We start from the raw sequence: 26,124 nt of genomic DNA, 5'->3' as shown, positions 1-26,124 counted from the left end.
AGGAGCAGAGGGCAGATTTAACCCAGGACTTCCGACTCCAAGCCAGCGCACACTCCACTACCCTCCGACGGCATCTCCATTTTAATGTAAGCCCTGAATGCTCAGGATTTGGGGCAGGTTTAATTTTAGGAGTCTAGAAGCTGGGTGAAGGGGTGGAATGCCCTCTGGTGGAGGTGCCCTGAAATGGGCAAGATTTAACGAGCCTAGGTAGGCTAGGGTGTCTCCAAGCCCGTCCCCCCACAACCCTCCGCCCGCACCTGCTGCAGCCAGTGGAGATGCTGCTGAAGGCGGCCCTCCTCCAGGAAGCGTCGGATCTCAGCTGAGATGTTGAGCCAGACTTGGGCATAATGGGTCACATTGCCCACAAAAGCAAAGGTCTCATTTGCCTAGGGAAAAGGAGGAGGAGAGAAGAAGAAAAATAAGGAAGGTTATTCCAGTCTGGAGGGCCTAAGAAGGACAGGGGTAGCTGGCAGAGCAGTTAGGTGGAATGGTGAGAGAACCCCCATCATGCTCTGTAGTGAGGAGAGGGAGACGTATTTTATTGTTTCTCACAGAGGAAAGGAGTGGGAAATAGAAAGAGATATGGAAGAGAAACAGGGTGAGCAAGGAAAGGGGTTTGGAAGAAGTCTTTAAAGGAAAATTCTATGAGATATGAGTACACCATTGACTGGCAAGCTAAATCCATAGAGGAGTTTAGTAGATTAAGCAGAGTTAACTATAAGGAGAAGAAAGAAGCCATTAAAAGAAAGATACTATGAGGAGGGAGGAGAAAAGAGGAGGGAGGAGGGAAGAGGAGGGAGGTAAGGAGGGAGGGAGGGAGGGGAGGAGAAAGAGAGACAGACAGACAGAAGAGAGACAGAGACAAGGAAAGAGACAGAGAGGAGAGAGAAGAGAGAGACAGACAGACAGAACAGAGAGACAGAGAAGAGAGATAGACAGACGGACAAAAGAGAGACAGAGAAAAGGAGAGAGACACAGAGACAGAGAGGAGAGAGAAGAGAGAGAGAGACACACAGAGACAGAGAGAAGAGAGACAGAGAGACAGACGCACAGAGAAGAGAGACAGAGAAAAAGGAGAGAGACACAGAGACAGAGAGAGAGGAAAGAGAAGAGAAACAGAGAGAGAGAGAGAAAGAGAGATGGAGGGAGAGAGAACAAGAACCTAATAGAGGCCTTAGCCCCCAAAAGATTTTAACCTGGAGATGTGTTCTTGGCAGCATCTTCCAGATGAGCAGTTTTCCCCTTCCCTTCCCCACTCTATACCCCAACTCACGGGCCTCTCTGATTCTCCCCGATTCCTCTATACCTTCAGAATAACTTTATCGGCCTCTGTCCCTGCAGGCGCATACAGGATCTTGGGGTTGCTGGTCATGAGATGCACCAAAAGCCCCAGGTTCCGCTGTTCTTTACTTGTGAACCCCAGGGAGCTCATGTTGCCTTGTTTTAGTGCCTCGGGTTCGATGGTCCTGGGGGAGAGGAAGGGAGACAAACTATGTCTCCTTGCCCAGCTTCCCCCAGCCCCTTCCAGCCCAGCTGCACTCAGAAGCTCTGTCCTAGTCCCCATTCCGGGGCCTTCCCTCTGCCTGGCTGGCAACAGGGGCCCCCTCTCTCACCCCCACTCCTTCCAAGCCCTGCTGCCATCCTAGAGAATCAGAACATTAACACTGAAAAGTTCTAGATTAAAGAACATCCATCAGCCTTCTCATTACACAAACCAGGGACGCCAGACTCCAGGGAGCCAAGGGGCCCAAGCCGGTTTCCTGACACCTCTTTGTCGGGACCCTCCCCCGCCCCAGCCCCTCTTCCGGCCCCCATACCGGTTGTTCCCACAGAGGATGGGCTGCAAACCGGCCCAGAGCTGCACAAAGGCAGAGCACTTTCCATGCAGACCGTCCCCTCCCAGCTCGCCCTCGCCTTCGCCATCCTCCGCCGTGGTGTTGCCGTTGGTGCTGCTGGTGGTGTTGGTGGCCCAGCCAGTGCCGTTGGCAGCCTGTGGGGGGGCCCGGCTGGCGCAGGCCCCCTGGGGGAGAAGGCGAGCCAGGGAAGACAGAACATCCACATCCCGAAGCACCTTCTCCACACCCAGCAGGTCCCCGAGCAGCACCTGAAGCCGGGACCGCCTCTGCGTGGTTGGGCCGTTCACCGCCTCCAGGTGGAGCTGTGGAGGAGAGAGCCGAGGAAAATTTGAAAGAAAGGGAGGAAATACTTGGGACTCCATAGCAGCCTCTCCCACACTGCAAAAAAGTCTCCTTAAATCAGTTCCCTCATAGCAGGGAACTGCTCCTCCCTCTAGGCCCGTGATGTGCTGCTGGTAAATGTTTAACGACTGAGCTCTCTGGAAAAAAACACAACAAAACAAATAAAACTGTTCCCAGGAAATACTCTGCATTTAATCTGCATTATTCCCATTTTCCTCCATTACTTTCTTCAGTCCAGCCAATCAGTGAAACAATAAATCAAGAAACCCTGGTTTGTAGCATTTGCCGATTTTTAAGGTGTAAATGCTCGCACTGAAAATTTAACACTTTCCAGCCTCTGCAGTTGTCAAAATCCCCAGCTCTTTCCCAGTCCTCATTCTAGTTCTATTCTGCCAACAAGCCCCTACCTAACTCTAGCCCAACCTACTGGGCTCCCCCCAAGCATTCTGATCTTGTCCCCTTCCCTAATGCAGAATGAATCTGCATGCAGTGGGTCAAACAGAGCATGATAAAAAATACTTTCTGAATTTTAATGTAAAGGAAATTCAAAAACTAGACAGTGGTATGGGATTTCTCCTGTCTAAAATCAAACTGAGCATGTCACCCAAACCAACTTTCCCTGCCCACCACTGAGAGTGTCTCTGGTGTACCCAACTGGAAACCCCCAATTTCCTTAATGAGACTCTACTAGATCACAGAGTGTTCTTGGTTCCCCATTTCTCCTTTGTCTGATATCTACACTAACCCTAGTCCAATCTTCTGACCTCTGACAGACAATAAGAGCCACCTAATTGGTTTCCTTGCTTCAGTCTTTGCCCCCCCCCCCCCCCCCCCACTGTGTGATTGCTTGGCAGCCAGTTCCTTCCTCAATTTGAAACTTATAAGGGATCCTCATTTCCTAAAAAATAAAGTCCGAATGGCTCTTTTCAATAATGAGATGATTCAGGTCAATTCCAAAGGATTTGTGATGGGAGAGAGCCATCTGCATCCAGAGAGAGGATTATGAGGACTGAATATGGATCACAACAGTATTTTCAAAAACCTTTGTTGTTGTTCTTTGCTTACTTGTTTTTTTTTCTCCCTTCCCCCCCCCCCCTTTTTTTCCTTTTTGGTCTGATTTTTCTTGTGTAGCATGATAAACGTGGAAATTTGTTTAGAAGAATTGCACGTTTAACCTATATTGGGTTACTTGCTAAGGGAAGGGGCAGGAGAGAAGGAAAAAAATATGGAATACAAGATTTTGCAAGGATGAATGTTAAACACTATCGTGGCATGTATTCTGTAAAATAAAAAGCTATTATAAAAAAATAAATTAAGTCAAAGTCTTTAGTTTGGCTATCAAGGCTTCTCATGATCAAGTTCCAATATGTTTATTTCAGCCTTACTTCCCTCAATATTCGCCCTTCAACCAAATTCATCTCTTGGTGGTCACACTCATATCTTCCCTGAGTAAAAGAAGGGGGAAAAGTTCCTCACATGAATTCCAAAGATATCTGACCTCAAATTTCTAAACATTAACAATCCACAGGGACTTTTGGATAAGCACGGTGGAGAGAAGGCAGTAAGAGAAAGGGCCGTCTCCTGGACACGCACAAGGCCGGCCCAGAGAAGAGCTCCCTGCTCTTCAGTCAGACATGCCCTCCTGTTGGGGGCTTCGGAGAGGGCAGGAAGTCGCCGAGCCCCTCCCCATTCTGCGCTCACCTGGCTGACGATCTTGCGCACGTCCAGCTGGTCCTGGAGCTCGGAGGCCAGGCGGGAGAAGCGCTGGGCTCGCGCTCCGGCCTGCCCGCTGCACACGGCCACTCGGTAAGCCTGCAGCCGCTCCCTCTGGCTCTCGGACACGGTCAGGATCTGGCCCAGCTCCTCCGAACCCCGAGCACACGTCAACTGCTCCAGCAACTTAGGTGCCAGCAACAGCTCCTGAAGGGGGAGAGGGTAGGGTTGGTGGCAGCCGCTCCCTCCGACCCCTAATTCTCCTTCCGCTTCGCACTTATCCCTTACCTCCATCTCTCTGACCAGGGCTTGGGGGCTGGAGGCCTCGGGGTGCTCCAGGGGAGGCCCGGCCAGGCCCAGGGCCTGGGACAAGAGGCGGAAAACAGCTTGCTTGTTGGCATGGTGGGTGGGTTCCTGTAGGGCGTGGGGCACTAACCCTTCCTCGAGGTCTCGCCAGCTGCCTGGGATGCCATCCTGGGGGAGGAGAAATCCCAGAACAGAGGGGAACGCAGGGGTTCAAAGAATAGCCCCTCAGATTCTCTGTATTCCGTCCTCTTCCTCTCCTGTGCCTTTCTCCCATACTCCACATATCCTGACCTTTTCCCTAACTCCTTTTTCCACCCCCTGAGGCATTCGGGGTTAAGTGACTTCTCCAGGGTCACACAGCCAGGAAGTGTTAAATGTCTGAGGCAGATTTGAACTCGGGTCCAGGCAGGGCTGGTATTCTATCCACTGGGCCACCTAGCTTCCCCCTTTTCCCCCTCACTCTTAACTGTGTTATCTGTTCCTCTTGCTCCAGCTTCCCCTGACTTCTCCCACCCTACCTGAAGTGATACCTAAATAAGCCCACGTTGGCCCATACCCAGTCACACTTGCTGATACAGCCATGTTCCTCCCATTAATCCCTGCACCAACACTTAAAGCCTGGGTCACTAACAGGATTTCCTCCTATCTCTTACTCCTTCCAACTTCTCAAACCTGTTTCTTGGTTTTGGTGTGGAAACCTCACCTCTAGCCGGAACTTCTTTTCACCAACCCCTGAGTGGACCCAGGGTTCCTTCCCCTTCTTTGACAACATGCCCTCTGTCAGGGTGGGTAAAGGACCAAAGAGTAGCCTATAAACCTGCAATTGTGGGGAAGGGAGGGAGGGAAGGAGGAAGAGAGGCATAGAGGGAGAGGAAGGAAGGAAGGAAGAAAGAGAAAGGAAGGAGGGAAGGAAGAAAGAGAAAGGAAGGAGGGAAGGAAGGAGGGAAGAAGGACGGAAGGAAAGAAATATTTATTAAGCACAATACATCATGCACTGGATTAAGAAGGGGGGTTCAGATTCAGACCTAAAGTATAGCCTCACATTGAAGCCACATGAAAGCCGCAGACCAGGCTGGGAATACTTCCACACAGCCCACTTTCTCTAGGCTGGGCTGTTCCATGTGGGATGGCTGTAAGGGGGCTGGGAAAAGATCTTCCTAAAAATAGACTATATGCCTTGCTCCCATGCGTTCCTTGAAAGCAAGTACCTCACTTTATGCTTCTTTCTCTCCACTAAGAGGCAAATCAGTCTATGTTGAGAGGGCAGCTCAGACCAATACCTTGCCAACCCTCGGCCCCCACTGCTCTCACAAGCCACTCACCTCATGCAGGTTGACCTTGGAACCCAACAGCATCTCCGTAGTATCATTGGACAGGGACAAATTCTGGGAAAGGAAATGGTAGAACTCCTGCCTGTCCTTGGCTGCTGAGCCCAGAGTGAAGTCAGGCACTAAACAGAATGGGGAGAAGACGGGGCTGTTCTGTGAGAAGGCTCATCATCCTGGAGAGGGGTCCTCAGAATCTGGGACCCAGGGGAGGGGCTTCCACTTCAGTCACGCCTCCAACTCTGAGGATTCTCTTTCACCAGACCACCCCCTGCATTTACAGCTGAAGAAACTGAAGCCCAGAGAAAATCTGACCAATATCACCCGGGTGATCTTGTCAGATTGCTCAAAGTTATGCTGGGAAGAGCTGGGATTCTTCTCCAGGTTTTCTAAATCTACATTCAGTGTCCTTCTATCATACCACATTTCTCTCAGCGTTTCTAAGTACCATGGGGAAACTGAGGCACCAAGCACAGAAAAGGTTAATTCGCGTTTCCCTGAGTTGCAAGGTTGGGTCTAAGAACTCAGAAATCGTACTTCTAATCCCCAGGGCCACAGGCTCAGAGGCCCACCTGTTTGGCTGTCAAAATGGCTTTCCAAGGTCCCAGGGCCACTGCTAAGGGATTCCAGATGACTCCGGACAGATTCCAATTCCTCCTCCAGGCTGGGTCTCGCAGGATCAAACAGGTTACTCTCCTCCACCACCCGGTTTAGCTGCTCTAGGAGCTGGGTCACCCTGTGGGAACAGCACCTGGCAGGTTACCCATTTTTTTCTTGATCAGGCCTCGGATGTAAAATGTGGGAGAGGAAAAATGATACGGGGACGTTTCCTGGGCACGGGCAGTGCCGGCCGAGGGGAGACTGGCAAAGGCCGGTGGAAATGGGTGAGCTCCGGGGGCCAGCCAGGGCAGGGGCACAGACTCCAGCAATGAGTACTCACGTGGAGTTTGAATACTGGAGGAAGCCAAATTCATCCCGCTGACCATCGGGGCAAAGCGACTGCATAACAGGCAGGATGCCCGCGGAGGTGAGGGGCGATGCTGTGTAATACGCTAGGAAGGGAGGAGAGAGATGAGGAGGACAGGGGAGAAGTGAGAGTTTGTAGAAAAGAGAAAGGGAGACACACAGAAGGAAGCTGAGAGAGAACAGAGAGAAGGAGAGAGACACCAGGAAAAAGAGCTAGACACAGAAGAAAGGGCCACAGAGAGAAAGACGGAGGGAAGGAGAAGAGAGAAACAGGAACAAAGAGACAGAATGCCCAGCCCAGAGCAGTATAGCGGGTTAAGTCAGAAGATCGGGGCCAGGAAGTTGTTTCAGGCACAGCCGGTACAAGTCAGAAGTCAGGGGGCTGATGGCCCAGGGGATCCCTTACCTGCTGGTATAAGTGGGGGCCCACCCTCCCCAGGAAGTCAGGGGTGACCGTACTATTTTTAGCATGGCCAATGTGAAGCACAAGGCTCTTGGGGGCCGGGCCAGCAGTTCTAGGGGTTCACAGTGACTTCTAACTTCTCTGGCTGACTAATTAGCTGAGCAGTAAAGGCGGTTTATCAATAGAAGCCCAATCCCCTCCCCCAGCCAAGCCCCTTAGTTTACAGGGAAGAAGAATTGGGGATAGAATATGGGAAGGAAAAGCTGCCTCCCTTTAGTACTAGGATAGTGTGCAAAGGATATAACCAAGGCCCCTCTCTCTTCCCCCAGGATTCTTGTTTCCACCCTGCCCACCTTCCACCTTCTGGTAATTGTCCTATACCTGTATCCCCATTGGGGGGAGGCGGGGGGGGGGGGGAAAGGATGAATAATAATCTTATCTCTCTTGAAGTTTCCATTCCAATTTTTTCTCTCTCCTGAGAAATGCAGCTATTTCAAATAAGCTCTTCAGGAAGCCCGTGATTATGGGGAATAGGTGAGGAGAGAAGACTCAGGTAGACTCCAGCCCCAGGTCAACTCTTCCTAAGAGGAAGTCAGTTCTTCAAGGATGTTTAGCCAGACTGACCCAGGAATAGATGGAAAATGGCTCCTATCCCTTCTCCACTCAAGCACAGAAATTGTCACCTGGAGTATAATGATGTCCAAGGCTACTTCCCTTCCCCTCCCTACCTCTGTGTAGAACTTCTACACATTACCTGGCAGGAGGAAAAAAGGAACCAGTTCTAGTTTAGGGGCATATCTGGAGAGTCCCTTGTCTGGCCAGTTCTGTGGATGATTTATGACTCCAATATAAGGGATGCTCCCCCAGGAGGAGGATGGAAACAGCAATGGGATGTCCCTTAACCCAAAGTCCCAGGATAGGATTTTTTTTTAACAACGCCAAAGGCGTTCCCATAATCCTACAATAGCATTCCTGGGGCCCCTGCAACAAACTAAAAAAAAAAAAAAAAAACCCTCAAATTTTCTTCCTTGTATTCCCTACTTCATCACTTTTGCTGGGGAAAGATCCAGCTCTCCTAAACCTGACATACTTGCACAGAGCTGGAGCCTAAGGCAGAGAAGGCCTAGAACTGGGTCTGCATCCCCAAAGCCTGCCTTCCTTGGATCTTGGGGAGAATTGTAAATAATCAAGGAGTTAACAAAGAAACTGTACAAACCGGAAGCAAAGGTGAGACTATGCAAGCAGCAGAAATGCCCAAACTAAACCGTAGGAAGCACTGAGAAATGTGCCAGCTTCCCAAGAGTATATCCCACCTAGCCCCCCATAACCATCCCAGAGCCCTAAAGAGGGGGGAGCAAACAGAAAGGGGGAGAGGGATCAGAGAAGCAGCCAGGAATCTATCAGCATTTCCCAGACTAGTTTGGGGGTCATTGGAAGGGAAGGGGGCAGAAAGAGGTTGGAACTTACAGACTGGTCATGCAAGGGATTCAGACGGGCACAGAAATGCAGAGGAAGAAAAGAAGAGAACATGCATGAGAGAATGGAGGTGGGGGAGGGAGAAGAGAACCAAAAACACAAAAAAAAATGGTGAATGGGAGGTGAGGAAGCTGAGGCAGGGGCGTCTTGGCCCTGAATGCAAAGCAAATGGTGGTGACCCGAAGACAGCTCCTCTGGCACGCAGCCTGGCTGGCCGTGTCCACTTCATTACCTGGGCCCAGGCTGAGGAGATGCTGAAATACAAGTTCCTGTGTGCACACACATGCACACATGTGCATGCATGGAAAATACGTGCAAATACACCATTATGTGAATAGACATGAAGAGGACATTTCTCCCCACCTCCTGGGCCTTCCTGGAGCTCCTCCCATCTTGATTATTTTTCCCTCCCCAATCCCTCCCTTCTTTCCCTATTCCAAATCCCTCCCCCTCCACCCCACCCCCATCCTCCTAGGCTTTCCCCTTTTCAATAACCCCCCCAACCCTCTCAGATATACATACATACATATATATATATAGCCTGCTCTGTGATGGGCTGAATTATGATGGGGTAGAAGTACACTTTCTCCTTCCTACTGATAAAATTCCTTGGACTTTGAGAACTGGAGGGGAGTCTTAACAATTCACCCAATTCAATCATCTTATCTTATAAATGAGGAAACCAAGAGTGCTTAAAGAACTTACCCAAGTCACCTGGGTGACAAATGGCTGGAGCAGAATCTGAAGTCTCCAGCGCCCACCCCCCACCCCCAGCCAATGGCTTCTACCTCACCTTCTTTCACCGAAATGGTCGGTTTCTTTTGCCGAAGCCCAAGGAGGATGAAGAAGAGGACGAGGGGGATGAAAATCTCGAAGGCCAGAACCCACTGTGGACAGAGATAGGGAGAGTGAGAACGGCTGCCTCCAGAGATCCCCACTGTCCCAAGGCACAGGATTCCGATAAGGAAGGGGAAAGACCGGCTGGGAGAGAAGCTTCCCAGGGATTGTTACACTGAGGGCCGAGGATGGGTTTGGGAAGCTTCAATGTAACCAGGGACAGAGTTGCTCTGACACTTGAAAATTCCCTCTCCACCCCCTGGGCCATTATTAATATTTTCCTATGGCCAGTGGGATGAACAGAGCTAGAGAAGGGAAAGATGTTCCAGTATGGTCAGAAATGGGAAACAGAACAGGATCTAGGAATTCTGACTGGCAGGTGAGCTTCCCTCCTACCTGACCTCCAGAAGGGTTCTCTCTAAATATCTCTGGCCCCTCAACCTGGATATAGGATCTCTTCCAAGATACAAAGAAAGAAGCTAAGATTCTAAAATCTTATCTCAAAATATCCAACAGCACAATAGAAAAGACTGGTGTTAAAGGACCTTGGTTCAAATCCCACTCCTGATGCTTACTCCCTGTGTGATATTGGACAAATCATTTAACTTCCCTGACTCAATTTCCTCATCTGTAAAATGAGGAAATTAGATGGTTTAAGGGGAATCTCTTCTAGCTACAGATCTATTAGCTGAGGGAATGGACCAAGACTCAAGTTTCCTGCCTCCAAGGATGCTTTTTTCCCCCTCGAGGCAATTCAGGTTAAGTGCCTTGCTCAGGGTGGGTCACACAGCTAGGAAGTTTAAGCATCTGAGGTCAGATTTGAACATCTAGCTGCCCCCAAGTACACTTCTGTGCTCAGCAGTGAAGAGTTAAGAAAGTAAGCTTCTTATAATACTTTCACCTTTTTTGTTGTTGTTGTTTGCTTTTTTTCCCCTTTTTCGTGTTTTTTTCCCTTTGAGCTGATTTTTCTTGCGCAATGAGGAATATGAAAATGTTTAGAAGATTTGCACATGTTTAACCTATATCAGATTGCTTGCTTTCTTGGGGAGGGAAGTGGGAGAAAAATTTGGAACACAAAGTTTTGCAAAAGTGAACGTTAGAAACTATCTGCATGTTTTTGGAAAAATAAAATACTATTTAGAATATAAAAGGGGGGGGGGGGGGAGAACAAGTTTCTCTTTAGAATGGAAGTTCCTGAAGGCAGAAACCGTTTAACTTTTGCTTTTTTATCTCCAAGTCACACTCGTTACCTGGTACTTGGCAAATATGAACGAAATGCTAGTGGAAGTTAATTAATTTGAATTGAGGGCAGTGGAGGTTGGGCTCCTACTGGGACCCAAGCAGATGGATCCAAGAGATGGTGCTCAGGCCTTAGGTTTTCCCCTCAGCCTCTGCCCTTTCCTTTTGCTCAAATTTGTCCTCATTTCATTCTCTATGCTCTCCACATTACCCTCTGTCCCTGATACACCCAGCGCTAGCCAATGCTTTCCCCCTGCCAAGATGCACTCCACAACAGAAAGCTCTTTACCAGCCCTGACAGCATAGACAGTAAAACCATAAATCACTTTCTGATAAGTAGCTTCCAATAACAAAGTTCCTGGCCCAAATTCTACTATTTCTCTATCAGAGGGGAACCGTTCCAGGTTGAGGAACAGATGCCTTTAAAGACCAGAGACTCAGCTGGGGGGAAACTGTAAAGGCAGTTACAGAAGGAGCTAATAGAAGGGGCCACAGCTGCCTTGGTGGTGACCCAGGGCATGTACTGCAGGCAAAACTTAGTTATTGGTGGGCAGTGCCCTGCTATTTAACTTGGCACCTGACCAAGGAATGCCAGGGCCAGCTGAGAAAGTCTGGAGAACACAACGGGAGCAGTGCTTGCCACAGGAAGGAAATCCGCAGGAATGGGGATTCTGAAGGAGCGGAGGACTTATCCCTACTCTCAGAGGAGATGGAGATTCCCAGCCACGGCCTCGAGCAGTCTGGAGTTAGTTCCCATTCTAGGGACCTCCCAGGTCCACCTTCCTCCCAGGGAGCCATGAGGAGCTGCATACCTGGTTCCTGGTCAGACGGATCCAGTTTTCTCTGCCAGGGCACAAGGCATGTGCTGGCCACACTCCTGGCAGTGCCAGGAGACAATGCTCCCAGCCCTGCATGGGTAACCAAAGATCAGCTGCTTCACGCTGAGGGCAACGGACCCACAACTGAGTACACTGGGGCACAGGCCCAGAGGTGGTCAGCAGTGACCGCTGCCCTTGAGATGGAGGGGAAGGAGACCCAAGACAGAACCAAGAGTTCTCCTCCAGTTTCCTCAGCATCACAACGCAAAGGGTGTTTGCTGGCAGCAAAGACCCATACCCAGATGGAGACCAGGACTTTTTTTTTTTTTAACTTTAAAAGTAAACATAAATTTAATTGAATTATTCAAATTTAATGTGAAAGCTGGAAGCCAAAATTAATAATAAAATCTAGGCATTTGCTCATTTTGGTACCCCACACTGCTCTTGGCCAAATGACGGTGTCAAATATCTGTCTCAAGAACAGTGAAATAAGAACTAAGTCTCTAGTGATGACTTTTTGTGGGTGATGGTGTTTATTTTAATTTTTAACATTTGTTTTTTTCTTTTAAGTTCCAAGTTTTCTCCTTACCTCCTGCCTCTCCTCCTCCTTGAGAAAGCAAGCAACATGATACCAATTAATCATATGAAATCAAGTAAAATAGTTCTATATCAGCCATACTGAAAAATAAAAACAAAAAAATAAAGTAGGAAAAAGCATTCTTCAAGCTATACACAGATGTCATCAGTTCTATGGAGGTTGATAGCATTTTTCATCATGAGTCTCTAAAATTGTCTTGGATCATTAACTTAATTAAGTCTTTCACTGGTATTTGATCATTCTTACAATATTGCTCTGTGTATTATGTTCTGTTTCTGCTCACTTCACTTTGCATCAGTTCATATAAATCTTTTTAGGTTTTTCTGCTCGCCATTTCTTAAAACAATAGCATTCCATCACCAATATGTGCTACAGCTTGTTCAGCCATTCCCCAACCGATGGGCATCCCCTCAATTTCCAATTCTTTGCCATCACAAAAAGAGCTGTTAGAAACATTTTTTTTAATAATCTTTCCTCCTCATCTTTGATTTCTTTGGGATACAGACTTAATTATGGTATCCCTGGGTCAAAAGTTGTACACAGTTTTATTGCCCTTTAGGTAACACTCTAAATTATTCTCCAGAATGGTTGGACTACCAATTCCATCAGCAATGCATTCCCTTTAACATTTGTCATTTTCCTTTTCTGTCATGTTAACCAATCAGATAAGTATCTGACGGTATTTAAAAATTGTTTTAATTTGTACTTCTTGAATTACTAGTGATGTAAAACATTTTAGGTAACTATTGATAACTTTGATTTCTTATGAAAACTGCCTGTTTATATTTTTTGATTATCAGCTGGAGAATAACTCTTATTTTTATAAATTTGATTCAATTATCTTTATATTTGAGAAAGGAGTACTTTATCAGAGGAACTTACTGTAAAATTATTTTCCCAGTTTCCTGTTTTCCTTTTAATTTTGGCTGCATCCATTTAGTTTGTGCAAAAAGTTTTTCATTACATGTAATCAAAATTATCTACTTTATTTCCCACGAACATCTATTACTTAGTCATAAACTCTGAACATCTATTATTTAGTCATAAATTCTTCCTTTTTCCATAGATCTTACATGTAACTTTTTCCATGCTCTCCTAACTTGATAATGATATCATCCTTTATGTCTTAATCATATACCTATTTTGATTTGATAAACAGTGGGAAATGTTATAGACCAAAGATTCTTAGCACTTTTTGTATTATGGAACTTTTGGCAGTCTGATAAAATCTACAGACTTTCAGAATGACTTTTTTCAAGAGCATAAAATAAGACAAAGAATTACGAAAAGAAACCAATGGTACTGAAATATAGTTATGAAAAAAATATTTTAAAAGTTCACACATTCCTAGTTAGGAACCCTGTACTCTGCCCTTCTTGGGCCAGAAAGTTCACTACATATGGATCCTCCTCCCTCACTCATGCATTTAAGTACTTCATAGTTATCAAATCTTAAGTCAAATAATTTCAGAGTTGCAAAGGACCTCAGAGACCATCTAGTTCAATTTTATAAATTGAGTCTCAGAGAGCAGCAACTTATCCAAAGTCTTATAACTGCAATCATGAGTGACACAGCTGGGTTCAGAATCCAGTCATTCTGCCTCCTAATCTAAAGCCAAACCTTGAATGTTGTTTTTTATGATTATCAATTTTTGATCCCATAGCCTCAATTCCAGGAACATGTAAGTTTTTCTTAATACATTTTTTAAAAACCTAAAGATAGGAAAGAAATTTGGAATTATGCTAGAAAAAAAGTCAATAATATATCCAAACCCTTTGACCCAGAGATCATATCCCACTCCAATGCATATACTTGAGGAGGCCAAAGACAGAAAGAAAGAGTCTATCTCTACCCAAATGTACAAAGCAGCCTTTTTAGTGGAAGCAAAGAACTGGAAATAAAAAGATGTCCATCAGCTGGAGAATGGTAAACAAATCATGTTACATAAACATAATAAATGGACTATTAATACTCCATAAGAAATCAATAAATGTGAAAAATTCAGAGGAACATAGGAAGACTTAAAACAACCAAGATAACAATATACTTAGATGATTACAACAATGTAAATAGGGGAAAAATGAAAGGGAGGGAAAGAGGAAAGATGGAAAAGAGAGAGAAATACTTAATAATCACAATGATCAAAAAAGAGATGAAAAACTGTATTATCTCAGAGATGGGAGACTATGGATATAGAATGTTATATATTCTGTCGGATATGATCAATGATTTTGTTAAACTGCTTTTTTTCTTTCTTTTTTTAATCTTTGTCACAAGCTCTGTTAGATAGGGGATGAATAAGGGTCTGTTAAGAAAGAATTATAACAAATGTTAAAATATCAAGAATAAGTTTGTTTCATTTTTGTTTTTTGTTTTTTAACTGAAAGCTACCAAGTTAAATGAAACTGGTTTCCAAAACAAGTCTGATCAGGTTCGAACAATCAGCCAAATCTAACGTGCTGAAAGTTAACTATAAGAACAGGATAGGTGAGATACAGGTTGGCTAAAGTTTGTGTGAAAAAGACCTGGGGGTTTAATGGAGAGCCAAATCAATAGGATACAATAAGATGAAGGCGATGATGATGATGATGAAATCTGAGAGGAAGAGAAAGGGGGGAGGAGAAGGGAGAAAGGAGGAGAGGAAGTCTCATAACCCAGAGTTTGGGAAGGACATCGACAAGCTGTTGCACATTGCAGAAGCAGCTGTGGTGGTCTAGGAACCTGAAATCAGACCACATAAAACGAAGACTCAGAGCAGAAGGGGAGGAATGGTTAAGACAGGAAGATGTCTTTAAGTCTTTGAAAGACTGTCAGATAGAAGGGGGTTAGCTTTGTTTTGCTGGAGGTCTAGAGGGCAGAACTAGGAGTAAGAAATAAATGTGTCAGAAAAGCAGATTTCAGCTCAAATATGGAAAAACAATCTAACTACCGGAACCCTAGAAGAATGAAATGGGCTGTCTGTCCTCCTCAAGTTCTGCAAGCTGGTAGACTAGAGAAAGCATTTTGTTGAGCTCTCCCAATATTTCCCTCCTGACAACTTTAAGGTAACAATTTCTTTTTATTAAAGCTTTTTATTTTTCAAAACACAAGCATGGACATTTCTTCATCACTAGCCCTTGCAAAACCTTGTGTTCCAATTTTTCTCCCCCTTCCCTCACCCCCTCTCCTAGATGGCAAGTAATCTATGTTGAACATGGTAGAAATATGTTAAATCCAATACACGCATACATATTTATACAATTACAGGATAACAAATTAAATAGAATCCTGGAGTAGCAGAGCCAACAAAAGGTCAGTGAGACATTCTTCCAGCCTGAGAGAACATAAGAGATCAGAGAAATCTGTGACCCAAAGGTGGGGGCTGTCTTGGAGCCCACATGGATAAAACACTAGTGGGGCAATAACAAAGTAGCCACGGTGACAGAAACAAGCAGCTTGTAACTTGGAAAAAAGAGATTATAAAAATAAATATTACTTTAATATACTTAACATGTATTAGTCAACCTGCCAAGGGGGGAGGGGATGGGGGGGAAGGAGGGGGAAAATTGGAACAAAAGGTTTGGCAATTGTCAATGTTGTAAAATTACCCATGCATATAACTTGTAAATAAAAAGCTATAATAAAGTGCCAAAAAAAATTAAAATTAAAAAAAAAAAAATATATATATATATATATTTTAAGGAGTTTATAGGGGAGCCCTATGCTAGCACTGTGTGCAAGGCCCAACACTGTTTGGCAATTCCATTGGCTATACCCACTTTCTAGGTCTTAGCTCAAGGGAGTACTTTCTGTCAAAAGGGGCAGTATCCCTTCTGGTCTCAAAGGACCGGCCTTCCCCAAAAGATCAGGAGTCCATTATCCCCTCTGTTAGTCAATATTGTACTAGAAATGCTAGCTATGGTAATAAGACAAGAAAAACTAACTGAAGAAATAAACACAGGCAATGAAGAAACAAAACTCTCATTCTTTGCAGATGATAGGATGTTATAATTAGATAACCCTAAAGAATTAACCAAAAAAAAAAACCAACTGCAATAAATAATTTTAGCAAAGTCGCAGGACATGAAATAAACTCATGCAAATCATTAGCATTTTTATATACTGACAAAACCCAGCAGCAAGAAATAAAGTCCATTTAAAATCATTGCAGACAATACAAAATAGTTGGAAATCTACCTGTCAAGACAAACTCAGAAATTATATGAGTATAATTGCAAAAGATGTTTCACACAATTAAAGGCAGAGGTAAATAATTGGGGAAATATTTATTGTCCATGGGTATGCCGAGTTAATATAACAAAAATGACAATTCTACCTAAGTTGATTTATTTCACTGCTATACCAAACTATCAAAAATTATTTAGCTATTTAAAAAATGGTAATAAAATTCATCTAGAAGAACAAAAGGGCAAGAATATGAGAATCAATGAAAAAAATATTAAGATTCATAGTACCAGATTTCAAACTATGTCACAAAGTGCTAATTATCAAAACAATCTATTAACTAGCTAAGAAATAATCGTGGATTAGTGGAATAGATTTGGTACATAAAATACACAGTAATAAATTACCAGAGTAATCCAGTATTGGATAAATCCAAAGAGCTAAGCTTTTGGAGTAAGAATGCAACGTTTGATAAAAATTGCCAGGAAACTGAAAAGCAATTTGGCAAAAAGTTGGTGTAGACCAACATCTCATATATCAAGATAAAGTCAAAATGGGGACATGATTAAGACAAATAGTGATATAAGCAAATTAGGGGAACAAGGAAAAGTTACCTATAAAACCTACAGAAAAGGGAAGAGTTTATGAACAAACAAGAGATAAACAGGATCATGGTTTTCTTTCACAACTTGACTTTTATGGAAATGTTTTGCACAACTTTACATGTAGTTTCTTAATTGTGGGTGGGGATAAGGGAGAGAAACTAGACCTCAAAAATTTTAAAAACAAATGTAAAAAAAAATTGTTTTTGAAAGTAACTAGAAGAAAAATATTAAATAAATTAATAAATAAGATTTCCTAACCCTAGGAAAAGATTTCTAACAGCTACTATACATTGCTCACTCATCTAGGATTATGCAGTATAGGCAAATGAAAATTTAGCATTCAGTCCAGTTTTTTTTTTATTCAGTCCATTATTAATAATTTGTGAACAAGTCTTTTGACCAAAGGTTCATCACATGAAATGGATCCTATCAGATGCAAGCATCCTTAATATAGTGTGCAATGAGGGACTGTGTGCTAGTGCAGAAAGACCAAATCTCAGTTCTTTTTACTATCTGTGTGGTCTCAGGCAGATCATTTGGCCTCAATTTCCCTTCTGGAAAATAACAGGGTTATATCTAATGGTATCTGAGGTCTGTTACAGAACTAGATATAGGAAATGCTTAAAAAAAAAAAAAAAAGCAAAATGGATAACTTTGATTACATGACATTTAAAAAAATTTGTACAAACTAAATCAATGTAGTCAGAATTAGAAGGAAAACAGAAACCTGGGAAAATAGTTTTAGAGCAAGTTTCTCTGATAAAGACCTTATTTCTCTAATATATAAGGAACTGAGCAAAATTTATAAAAATAAGAGCCATTCCCCAGTTGATAAATAGCCAAAGGATATGAACAGTCTGTTTTTAGAAGAAAAAAATCAAAGGTCTCAATAATCATATGAAAAAAATGCTCTAAATCACTACTGATGAGATAAATACACATTTAAATAACTCAGAAAAATTTAAATAACAAATTTAAATAAATCAACTCATGCCAATCAGATTGGCTAATATGACAGAAAAGGAAAATGACAAGTGTTGGAGGGGATGTGGACAATTTAGGATATTAATATATTGCTGGTGGAGTTGTGAACTAGAATAACCATTCTAGAATTTGGAATGATGGCAAAAAGTCTATAAAACTATGCATACCTTTGAGCCAGGAGTACCACTATTATGTCTGCAACCCAAAGAGCTCAAAGACAAGGAAAAAGGACCTATATGTACAAAAATATTTATAGTAGCACTTTTTGTGGTGGCAAAGATTTGGAAATTGAGGTGATGTCCATCAGATGGGGAATGGCTGAACAAGTTATGGTATATGACGGGGCTATCGTGCTATCAGAAATGATAAGCAAGACTGTTTTAGATAAACCTGGGAAGACTTATATAAATTGAGGCAAAGTGAGAGGGGCAGAACTGGGAGTAATAGCAGTAGGGTAAGGATGATCAACTGCAAAAAACTTAGCTACTCTGATCCAAAATAATTCCAAAGGACTCATATTAAAAATAATATTCTCCTCCAGAGAGAGAACTGATGAACTCTGAATTAATTCAGATTGAAGCATACTTTTTTTTAAACTTTCTTTTTGTTGTTTTATTTTGTTTTCTTTTGCAACATGCTAATATGGAAATGTTTTACATGATTTCACACGAATAATCATTATCAAATTGCTTGTCTTCTCAAAGAGGAGAGAGGGAAAGAGAATTTGGAACTCAATTTTTTTTAATTGTTAAATTTCATATATTTTAACATATTTAACATGTAATTGGATTACCTGCCATCTGGGGGGGGGGGGGAATTTGGAATACAAGGTTTTGCAAAAGTCAATGTTGAAAAATTACCCATGTATATGTTTTGTAAATAAAAAACTTTAATAGAAAAAGAAAAAAGATCGTTAAATTTACATGTATTGAGAAATGCTTAAAAAAAAAGAATTTTTTTAAAAAGAAAAAGTGATACCATTCCTTGTAAGGGATCTTGGATGTGGTAGAGGAAATTGCTGCTCAAATATAACTTGGACTAGATCAACTTTGAGGTCCCTACTAACTTTGAAATTCTATCATTCTAAGATTCAACAGGAAGAAATCATAAATCTTGTGGTCCCTACCATGGCCCTCTCACCCAGCCCTTTCAAAAGCCTTTATACCTTCTACCTAGAATGAATAAAGCTAGTTCTCTCATTGACCTTTCTCCCTCTTCTCCCATGCTCAAGCCCCTGAAGATATTCTACTGATTTCACCTTGTTTCTGACGAAATTCAGTTTGTTTTTATGAGGTTATTTCTCTTTTAATAGGGTCACTCTGAAATCTATCCCAATCTCTCCGAGAATTAGCAGCACCTTCTGCAAACTTAATGAAGAGCCTCCATTCTGGCTCCCAGGTCACAGTTGGAGATTGGGTGACACTAGTCTTGGGGACTCCATTCTGAGTAAGCCGGATCAAGTGACTCTGCCTCCACAGAGCATCCCCTGAGCTCCCCATCCGGAGGGGCAGAGCTGCACCCCCAATCCATACAAGTGAAACCCCCAACCAGCTGGCTCCCTCCAGCTTCCCGAAGAGGGGACTCTGATTTGTCAACACTGTAAACTAAACATTAAATGTCTACTGTATTCAGAGCACAATACCAGAGGCTAGGAAATTTAAAATAAATTTTAAATATTTAAATATTAAATATAATATTTATTATTAATTATTTTACACACACGAATAATTAAACAAGGATCCATGTGAGGTCTGAAGGTTGTATCAAACCAGGGAAATTGGATCAAGGAAGACTTCTCAGAGAAAGTAGCATTTAATTTGGATTCTATTGCAGAGATAGACAAGAGTGAAAGGGTGGCCAGCCATTCTGGCCATTACAAGTAGTTGCTCTCACACGGGTTGGAGAACTAGTCCCTGATGTCTTTTCCAGCTCTGAGATTCTATGATTAGCACAAACAACAAAGAGAGAAAGGTAAAAGGAAGGACACAGTACATATTCTTAGCACAAAGTACGTCAGTTTGGCTCAAGCACAAAGGTACATGGGGGAAAGTAACATGAGATAAGGTTAGACAGGGTGGTCTGTAGAAAGACAAGCAGAATAATACCCTGTTAGTAGAACTAACTGCAAGTTGGTCCAACCATTCTGGAAAGCAATTTGGAATTATGCTTAAAAAAAAGACTAAAATGTCCACAGTATCTGACCACTACAGGTAAATATCTTAAGGCAATCAAAGACAGAAATAAAAGTTCCATATATTTTAAAATCTTCATAGCAGCACTTTTTGAGGTAGCAAAGAACTAGAAACAAAGTTTATAACCATTGATTGGGACAAATTCCAAATATATTGGAAACAATTATGAACTGATTTAAGAGTAAAGTAAGCAGAACCAGTAAAACACTATACATAATGATCATAACATAAATGGAAAAGGAAAAAATATTTTAAGGCAAATGAATGCTGTGTAATTATCATGTTAAAAGTTGGCCTCCATAAGGAGATAAGGGAATACAGTCACCCTCATCTTTTTTTTTCTACTTTTTTATAAGGATTGGCTTTCTCAGTAAGGGAGAGGAAAGGGATAAAACTTAAGAAATTAAGGTTTACATTACATTGAATTCCCAATCCCTATATTTATGCACACCTGCATTTTTGATTTCCTTCACAAGCTAATTGTACAATAATTCAGAGTCTGATTCTTTTTGTACAGCAAAATAATGTTTTGGTCATGTATACTTATTGTGTATCTAAGTTATATTTTAATATATTTAACATCTACTGGTCATCCTGCCATCTAGGGGAGGGGGTGGGGGGGGTAAGAGGTGAAAAATTGGAACAAGAGGTTTGGCAATTGTTAATCCTGTAAAGTTACCCATGTATATATCCTGTAAATAAAAGGCTATTAAATTAAAAAAAAAAAAAAAAGAAAGAAATTAAGGTTTACAAAAAACAAAAAGTCAGTTACAATGCAAAATAAAACCAAAAAGGATTAAAATCCAGTGAATTTACAAAATATAATTTTTTTTAAAAATGAATAGAAAATAATGATCAACTGGAAGAATCCAGAGAAGCATAGGAAGACTTATATGAATTGATTCAAAATAAAGTAAGCAAAACCAGGAAAATAATATACTCAAATGATCACAACAATGTAAATGGGAAAAATAAAAACAGCAATAACAAAAAATAATGGCCAAATTTGGTTTTAAAATAGAAATAAGAAAATGAATCTCCTTTTCTTTCTGGAAATGGGGGAGTGATATAAATATAGAGTTTTCATAAACTATTAGACCTTACTAAATGTCAGACTCCATTATTAGTTCCACTGAACTGTTTTAAAATTTTTTTATCCTGTGTGGGATGGCTCAATGAGTAGGGAGAAAAGGATGGATATATTTGGAAATAATATAAAAAATATCTATTAAAATATTTTTCAGGGAATTGTAGAATGGAATCATATTATTGAAAGCCTTGAATTCCAGACTAATGATGTAGAACTTTTTAGTAGGCAAGAATAAGGCATGGAATGTTTCTAACCACAGAAATGAAACCACCAAATGTAAGCATAAAAAAAGATCTTTGATCCCCACCTCTAATCCTGTCTCTATATGATTCCAGTCATGAAAAAAAGGAAATTGCACTGATTTTAGCCCTTATCACTTCCACATTCTGTTCAATAAACCCTCTTGTAGCTACTCTCCACTTAGCAAATCTTGAATATCTCCCATTGCTTCACATCAAAGCCCATTAAACTGAACTACTTCCAGCTCTAAATCTAAGATCCTATGATGCTTGACAATGCCAAATGCTGCCTCACTTCCTTGCCTTTGCTCTTCCTGTCCTGGATACCTGCAGTGACTTCCCCCCATCTCTATAGGTTGAAATATTTTCTTTCTTTTGAGGATCAGAGCAAATGCCACCTCCTTTAAGAAGCTTTCTTTAAACCACCCCCAGCTGAAAGTTCTCTCTTTTCAGCTCTCTGATAAAACTTGGGCCATACTTTTCCAGTGTATTTTTGCTGTTTCCTATTATAGTTATTTGGATAGCCTTATCTTAGTCGATTATTTTGTCAATAAATTGACTAATCTGATTAATCTTATTAAATTAAACATTTTGATTTATAAATTTTGAATTATAAATTCTTAGCCTGGTATTTGAGACTCTCCATAATCTGGCTCTTACCTACCTTTCTGACATTATTTCACATGGTTCTCTTTCACGTACTGGAATACTAGCTATTTTCCAAATTCAATATGACAATTTCCCCCTTCTGTGAATTTCCATACTTAGAATGCAATGCCTTCCCTCCTTTTTCCTCATTTTTTAGAATGCCTTTCCCCTGTCAGGGATCAGAAGGAAGGCCTGGTTCCACTTTCTCCAGCAACCCTTCTCTAATATCCACAATGGAATAAGATTCCTCCTGTATCAAATATTTCTGAAGACTATCGTTTGGACGCCTTTTATTCCTATCAATCCCACCTTATTTTATATCTATCTGTGGACATATCAGAAACAAACTCTTTCATCCCAAGGATTGTCTTTTTTTTTAATCCTCAGTGCTTAGTATAATGCCTCATATGGAATGAGTGATAAAAATTATTTACCTTGTTGGGTTCTGCATCAATAATGTTTACTGGATGAATGTGTATGGATTTTATCTTTCCTCTTACATTGTAAGTATTAACAACGCTTTCTGAATTACTGAATGCAGATAGATTGTATTTTCTCTATTAGACTTTCCAAAGGCAAAGACCCTATCTGTGTGGATCCTTTTCATTCTGTAAATAGCAAGCTACCCCCCACCCTATCCCCATGATTGGGCACGTAAGACAACCAGTAAACACTTAGTAAGTGGCCACATAAATTAAACTAAGACTTAAGCAATTCAATCTTTTTTCAGCCAGACACTGTCCCTTCCCTCTTCTCCCTTCTCCCTGCCTACCCCAAGGATTACAAAACATGAAGAGTGACTCGGGTGCTTGTACCCTTTGTTTCAGAAAGTTTATTACATCAGGCATCTAATCCAAGAAGATCAAAGGCAAAAAGAAAGATCTCATATGTACCATAATATTGGTATTTGAGCAACCCTTTTTGTAGAAGCAAAAAACTTGAAACACAACGGGTACCTTTCGTTGGGAAATGGCTGAACAAATGGCTCACGAATGTACTAGGATAGGACTGTGCTACAAAAAATGAAAAACCCGAGGAATTCAAAGGAACATGGGAAGGTTTACATATGGAGTGAAGTAATCAAGAGCAGAAGAATGATGTTCACAATGTTTTTTTTTTTTTTTTTAATTATTATTATAGGTTTTTATTGACAAAACATATGCATGGGTAATTTTTCAACATTGACCCTTGCAAACACTTCTGTTCCAACTTTTCCCCCCACCCCCTCCCCTAGATGGCAGGCAGTCCCATCCATGGTAAACATGTTAAAGTATATGTTAAACAGAGGTTCACAATGTTTACCAAAATTGTAATAACATCTTGATTTCAGAGAGAAAAAAGATTACATTTACATCCTTTTTTGTGGTAAGGAAGTAGTGAACTACAGATATGGAATGTTGTATACATTGTCAAATCCAGTCACTTTATCAACTGGTTTTGCTTGGCTGTTTTTCTTCGTGACAAGGAAAGCGTAAATAGGAAAGGCTGTGGGTCCAGAAATAAATGCAGTATAAAAACAAAGGGAATGAAAACATTTATTTTTTAAAAAATGGTTCCACATGAACATCCCAAGGGCCAGGGCCATCCCATCTATGTACATGCCCTACTCCATCACATCTCTTCAGTGGGGTGGTCCAACCCTGAATTATGCCACGAGTGGCACAGAGGGCAAACCTAGTGAGTGCCCAGGAAATGCCATACTGTTCTGATTGTATCTCCAGAGTTTCAGGTAACAACGCTCCCTGGGCATCAGCCGCCTGAAGGCTGGACAGCACAATGCCCCCTAGATGAGCCTTACTCCAGCCCTAAGTGGGATGCCTCCATTCCTCTAAGTCAAAAGTCCTGCCTCCTGCTCTAGGACTTTTCCTTGGGTCACAGGTATAGGAAGGGGTGACTATGTTTCTATAGATGCTAAAAAGGGCCGGCTTCCCAGCCCCTCCAGCTCCTTGTTCTACAGCTGCTTCAGGAGATCTCCTAAACTTTCAACTGCTCTGTGTCTGAGCTTCTCTCCTCCCTCCGGCCCCTTTCTGACTTCTCATCAGCCTGCACCGGCCCCCTCTCCAAACTTCTCTCTTATCTCCATTTAAATCAGACCGAATCCTAATCCAGACTCGGGGGAGACCCTGTGCTCTCACCTTTGCCAGGAGCGGGCCCTCACTTACTCACCCGAGTAAGACCACTAGGCCCAGCTCGTTTAAGCCTGGCCACAGGAGAAGCCCCAGGGCCACAGCAGGCCCCCAATGCCAGGATTATCCACCCAAGAAAGCCCCAGGCCCAGGTCCCCTCCACGAGGCTCGTGGGAGTTGGCTCTCCCTTCCCTCCCTGGGACATCCCTGTCCTCTCTTAGCCAGCTTAGATTTCTGCCTCTCCCACCAGTCTGCCTGCCTCCCCCTCCCCGGGCCTGTTTACTGGCCTCTGACAATGGGGCTTTGTGGCAAGGACCTTCAGAGTCTGTCCTCGCTCACCCCCACACAAGCCCTATCACCCCAAGGTCTGAATCTGCTCTGTCTTCCTCCCTCCAAAAGGCCGGGCCCTTGCCCACGGCGGTGCCAGCCTCGGAGCGGCCCCACCAGCGCCGAGCCCAGATAAAACGTGGCCCTGCGAGTACGGAGCTGTGTGCGCACAGGTGTCAGCCTGTGAGTGCGGTAAAACTGTCTGGCCCTGTGTGTGACCCGGGTGCTGGCTGTCCTACAGGCCGACTCCAAGGAAAAGAAGTGCAGGCAGGGCTGTGTGCGGGGTTTGGGTGGCTGCATGTGTCCGGGCACACACATGTATGTACATGTATATGTCTGTGTGTATACATAAAGCACACACGCCTGTGCCTGTGTCTCTCATTCTGGGCACACGCATGCAGAGATAAGTACATCTGTGTAATTGTGTGCTGACAATCTCATAGCTGCCTTGGGAGGGAATGGCCCCAGGGGGCACTGAGGAGGCTTCTGGAGCCCCTGCCTCCCTCCCTGGCAGCCTGGCCCCGGCTTTCCCACTGCCCACCTTGGGCACAGGGAGCCAGCGTCCTGTTTCCCAATATTACACTGCGACCACAGCCAGGCTTGGTTATCAGCAGAGGGGGCGCGGGGGCACAGGACCAGCATCTCCAGGCAGCGTGCTGGGCCCTGCCCGTGGCTCTGGGCCAGGGGCTCAGGAATGGGCAGGGGTGGAGCCCTCTGCCGTCTTAAGTGGGATTCCCCAGGGACCCTGCCTAGCATGCAGTTTCCAGCCCTTCCTGCCAGGGTCTAGCCTGCTCTTCCTTCAGCGTACCACCCTGAGGAATGGGCTTCTGGATCCTGGATCTCTCCCAGGCCTGTCCCTCACCATTGCTTGCCACCAGCCAGGAGGGAAACTAGGTGAGACTAGCTCAGTCGCCATGGAAACCAGAGGGCTCATCACCATAGCAAGCAGTGGTGGCAGCTCTTCCCCTTCTTTTCTCCCCCCACCCCCAGAAAGGCAGCCCTGGTGGGCAGTTCAGGGAGCAGTCATTTCCCGCCCCTCTCCAGAGCCAAGACCACCCCAAGCAGGAGGAGGGTGCTCAAGGGGCAGGGCCTTGGGCCCCTGTGAGGTCTTCGGAGGGGCCAGATTTGGGCACAGAACAGTCTTAAGCTCCACTAGTCCCCTCTGACCCAAGGTCACAGACTCTGTCCCCAAAAGGAGAGGAGCCACAGCTAGGCAGCAGGGGGCCCTTTCTGTGGGTTAGGCCAGAACCCCCTTTCCCTCTCGAGCCCCCGGCAGGGAGCCTGACCCTTCCATCTCCCACACACTCTCGACACCAAAGTGACAGCACTGCCCTGTAACAGGATACCTGGGTCTGCAGTCTCCCCTGGCACAGAGGCCGGCTCGCCAACATGCCAGTGGAGGCAGGGATGCCCACAGGGCAGTGCCAGGCGGTGATGGAGATAAGGAAGCAGACAGGGCACCAACAGCCTCTACCTGGGACATCCTACAGGTGGGTGGGAAGAGTGAATAGAGTCAGGAGGACCCAAGTTCAAATCGTATGTATGACCTTAAGTGACAAGCCATTTAACCTTGATTGCCTTGCAAAAAAATAAATAAAAGAAAATAAGAAGAAGCAATATCCCACTTTGGGGTTTATTTTTACAACTCAGAGTCTTACAGGATAGTATAATAATAGTATAATAGAAAAGAACAATGTCCTGGAAGGATATCTGGGCTCTTAGCTCAGCTCAATTGATCGTGGACCTGAAGGAGACATTCTCTGAGTCCTTTCCCCAGCTACAAAATGAGGCTGGAGGAAAGTAAACTAGGCAATCTCCAAGTTCCCTTTTAACTTTTACATTTGATAGTTTGTGATTTTCCCACACTACG

General features: G+C 43.5%; 1 protein-coding gene across 4 annotated transcripts in view; it reads right to left on the bottom strand.

Moving 5' to 3' along the window:
* The window catches only part of ABCA2 (ATP binding cassette subfamily A member 2), a 70,040-nt gene that overhangs the window by 34,149 nt on the left and 9,767 nt on the right, over positions 1 to 26,124 (bottom strand). For 2 of the 4 annotated variants that reach the window (XM_031951959.1, XM_031951961.1), the window contains exons 2-12: positions 9,181 to 9,274; positions 8,379 to 8,381; positions 6,483 to 6,594; positions 6,115 to 6,278; positions 5,540 to 5,667; positions 4,921 to 5,034; positions 4,200 to 4,385; positions 3,900 to 4,118; positions 1,818 to 2,158; positions 1,307 to 1,466; positions 258 to 386 (exon numbers count right to left, since the gene is read on the bottom strand). In XM_031951959.1, the coding sequence (XP_031807819.1) occupies positions 258 to 386; positions 1,307 to 1,466; positions 1,818 to 2,158; positions 3,900 to 4,118; positions 4,200 to 4,385; positions 4,921 to 5,034; positions 5,540 to 5,667; positions 6,115 to 6,278; positions 6,483 to 6,594; positions 8,379 to 8,381; positions 9,181 to 9,274 (1,650 nt within the window). The remainder of the gene's footprint in view (positions 1 to 257; positions 387 to 1,306; positions 1,467 to 1,817; positions 2,159 to 3,899; positions 4,119 to 4,199; positions 4,386 to 4,920; positions 5,035 to 5,539; positions 5,668 to 6,114; positions 6,279 to 6,482; positions 6,595 to 8,378; positions 8,382 to 9,180; positions 9,275 to 26,124) is intronic. The other 2 variants (XM_031951960.1, XM_031951962.1) reach the window with 1 other exon arrangement.

The sequence above is a fragment of the Sarcophilus harrisii genome, chromosome 2, assembly GCF_902635505.1.
Source record: "Sarcophilus harrisii chromosome 2, mSarHar1.11, whole genome shotgun sequence".
Lineage (NCBI taxonomy): Eukaryota > Metazoa > Chordata > Mammalia > Dasyuromorphia > Dasyuridae > Sarcophilus > Sarcophilus harrisii.
The sequence above is the reverse complement of the archived record's forward strand: the minus strand, read 5'-3'. Positions and strand labels throughout refer to the sequence as shown.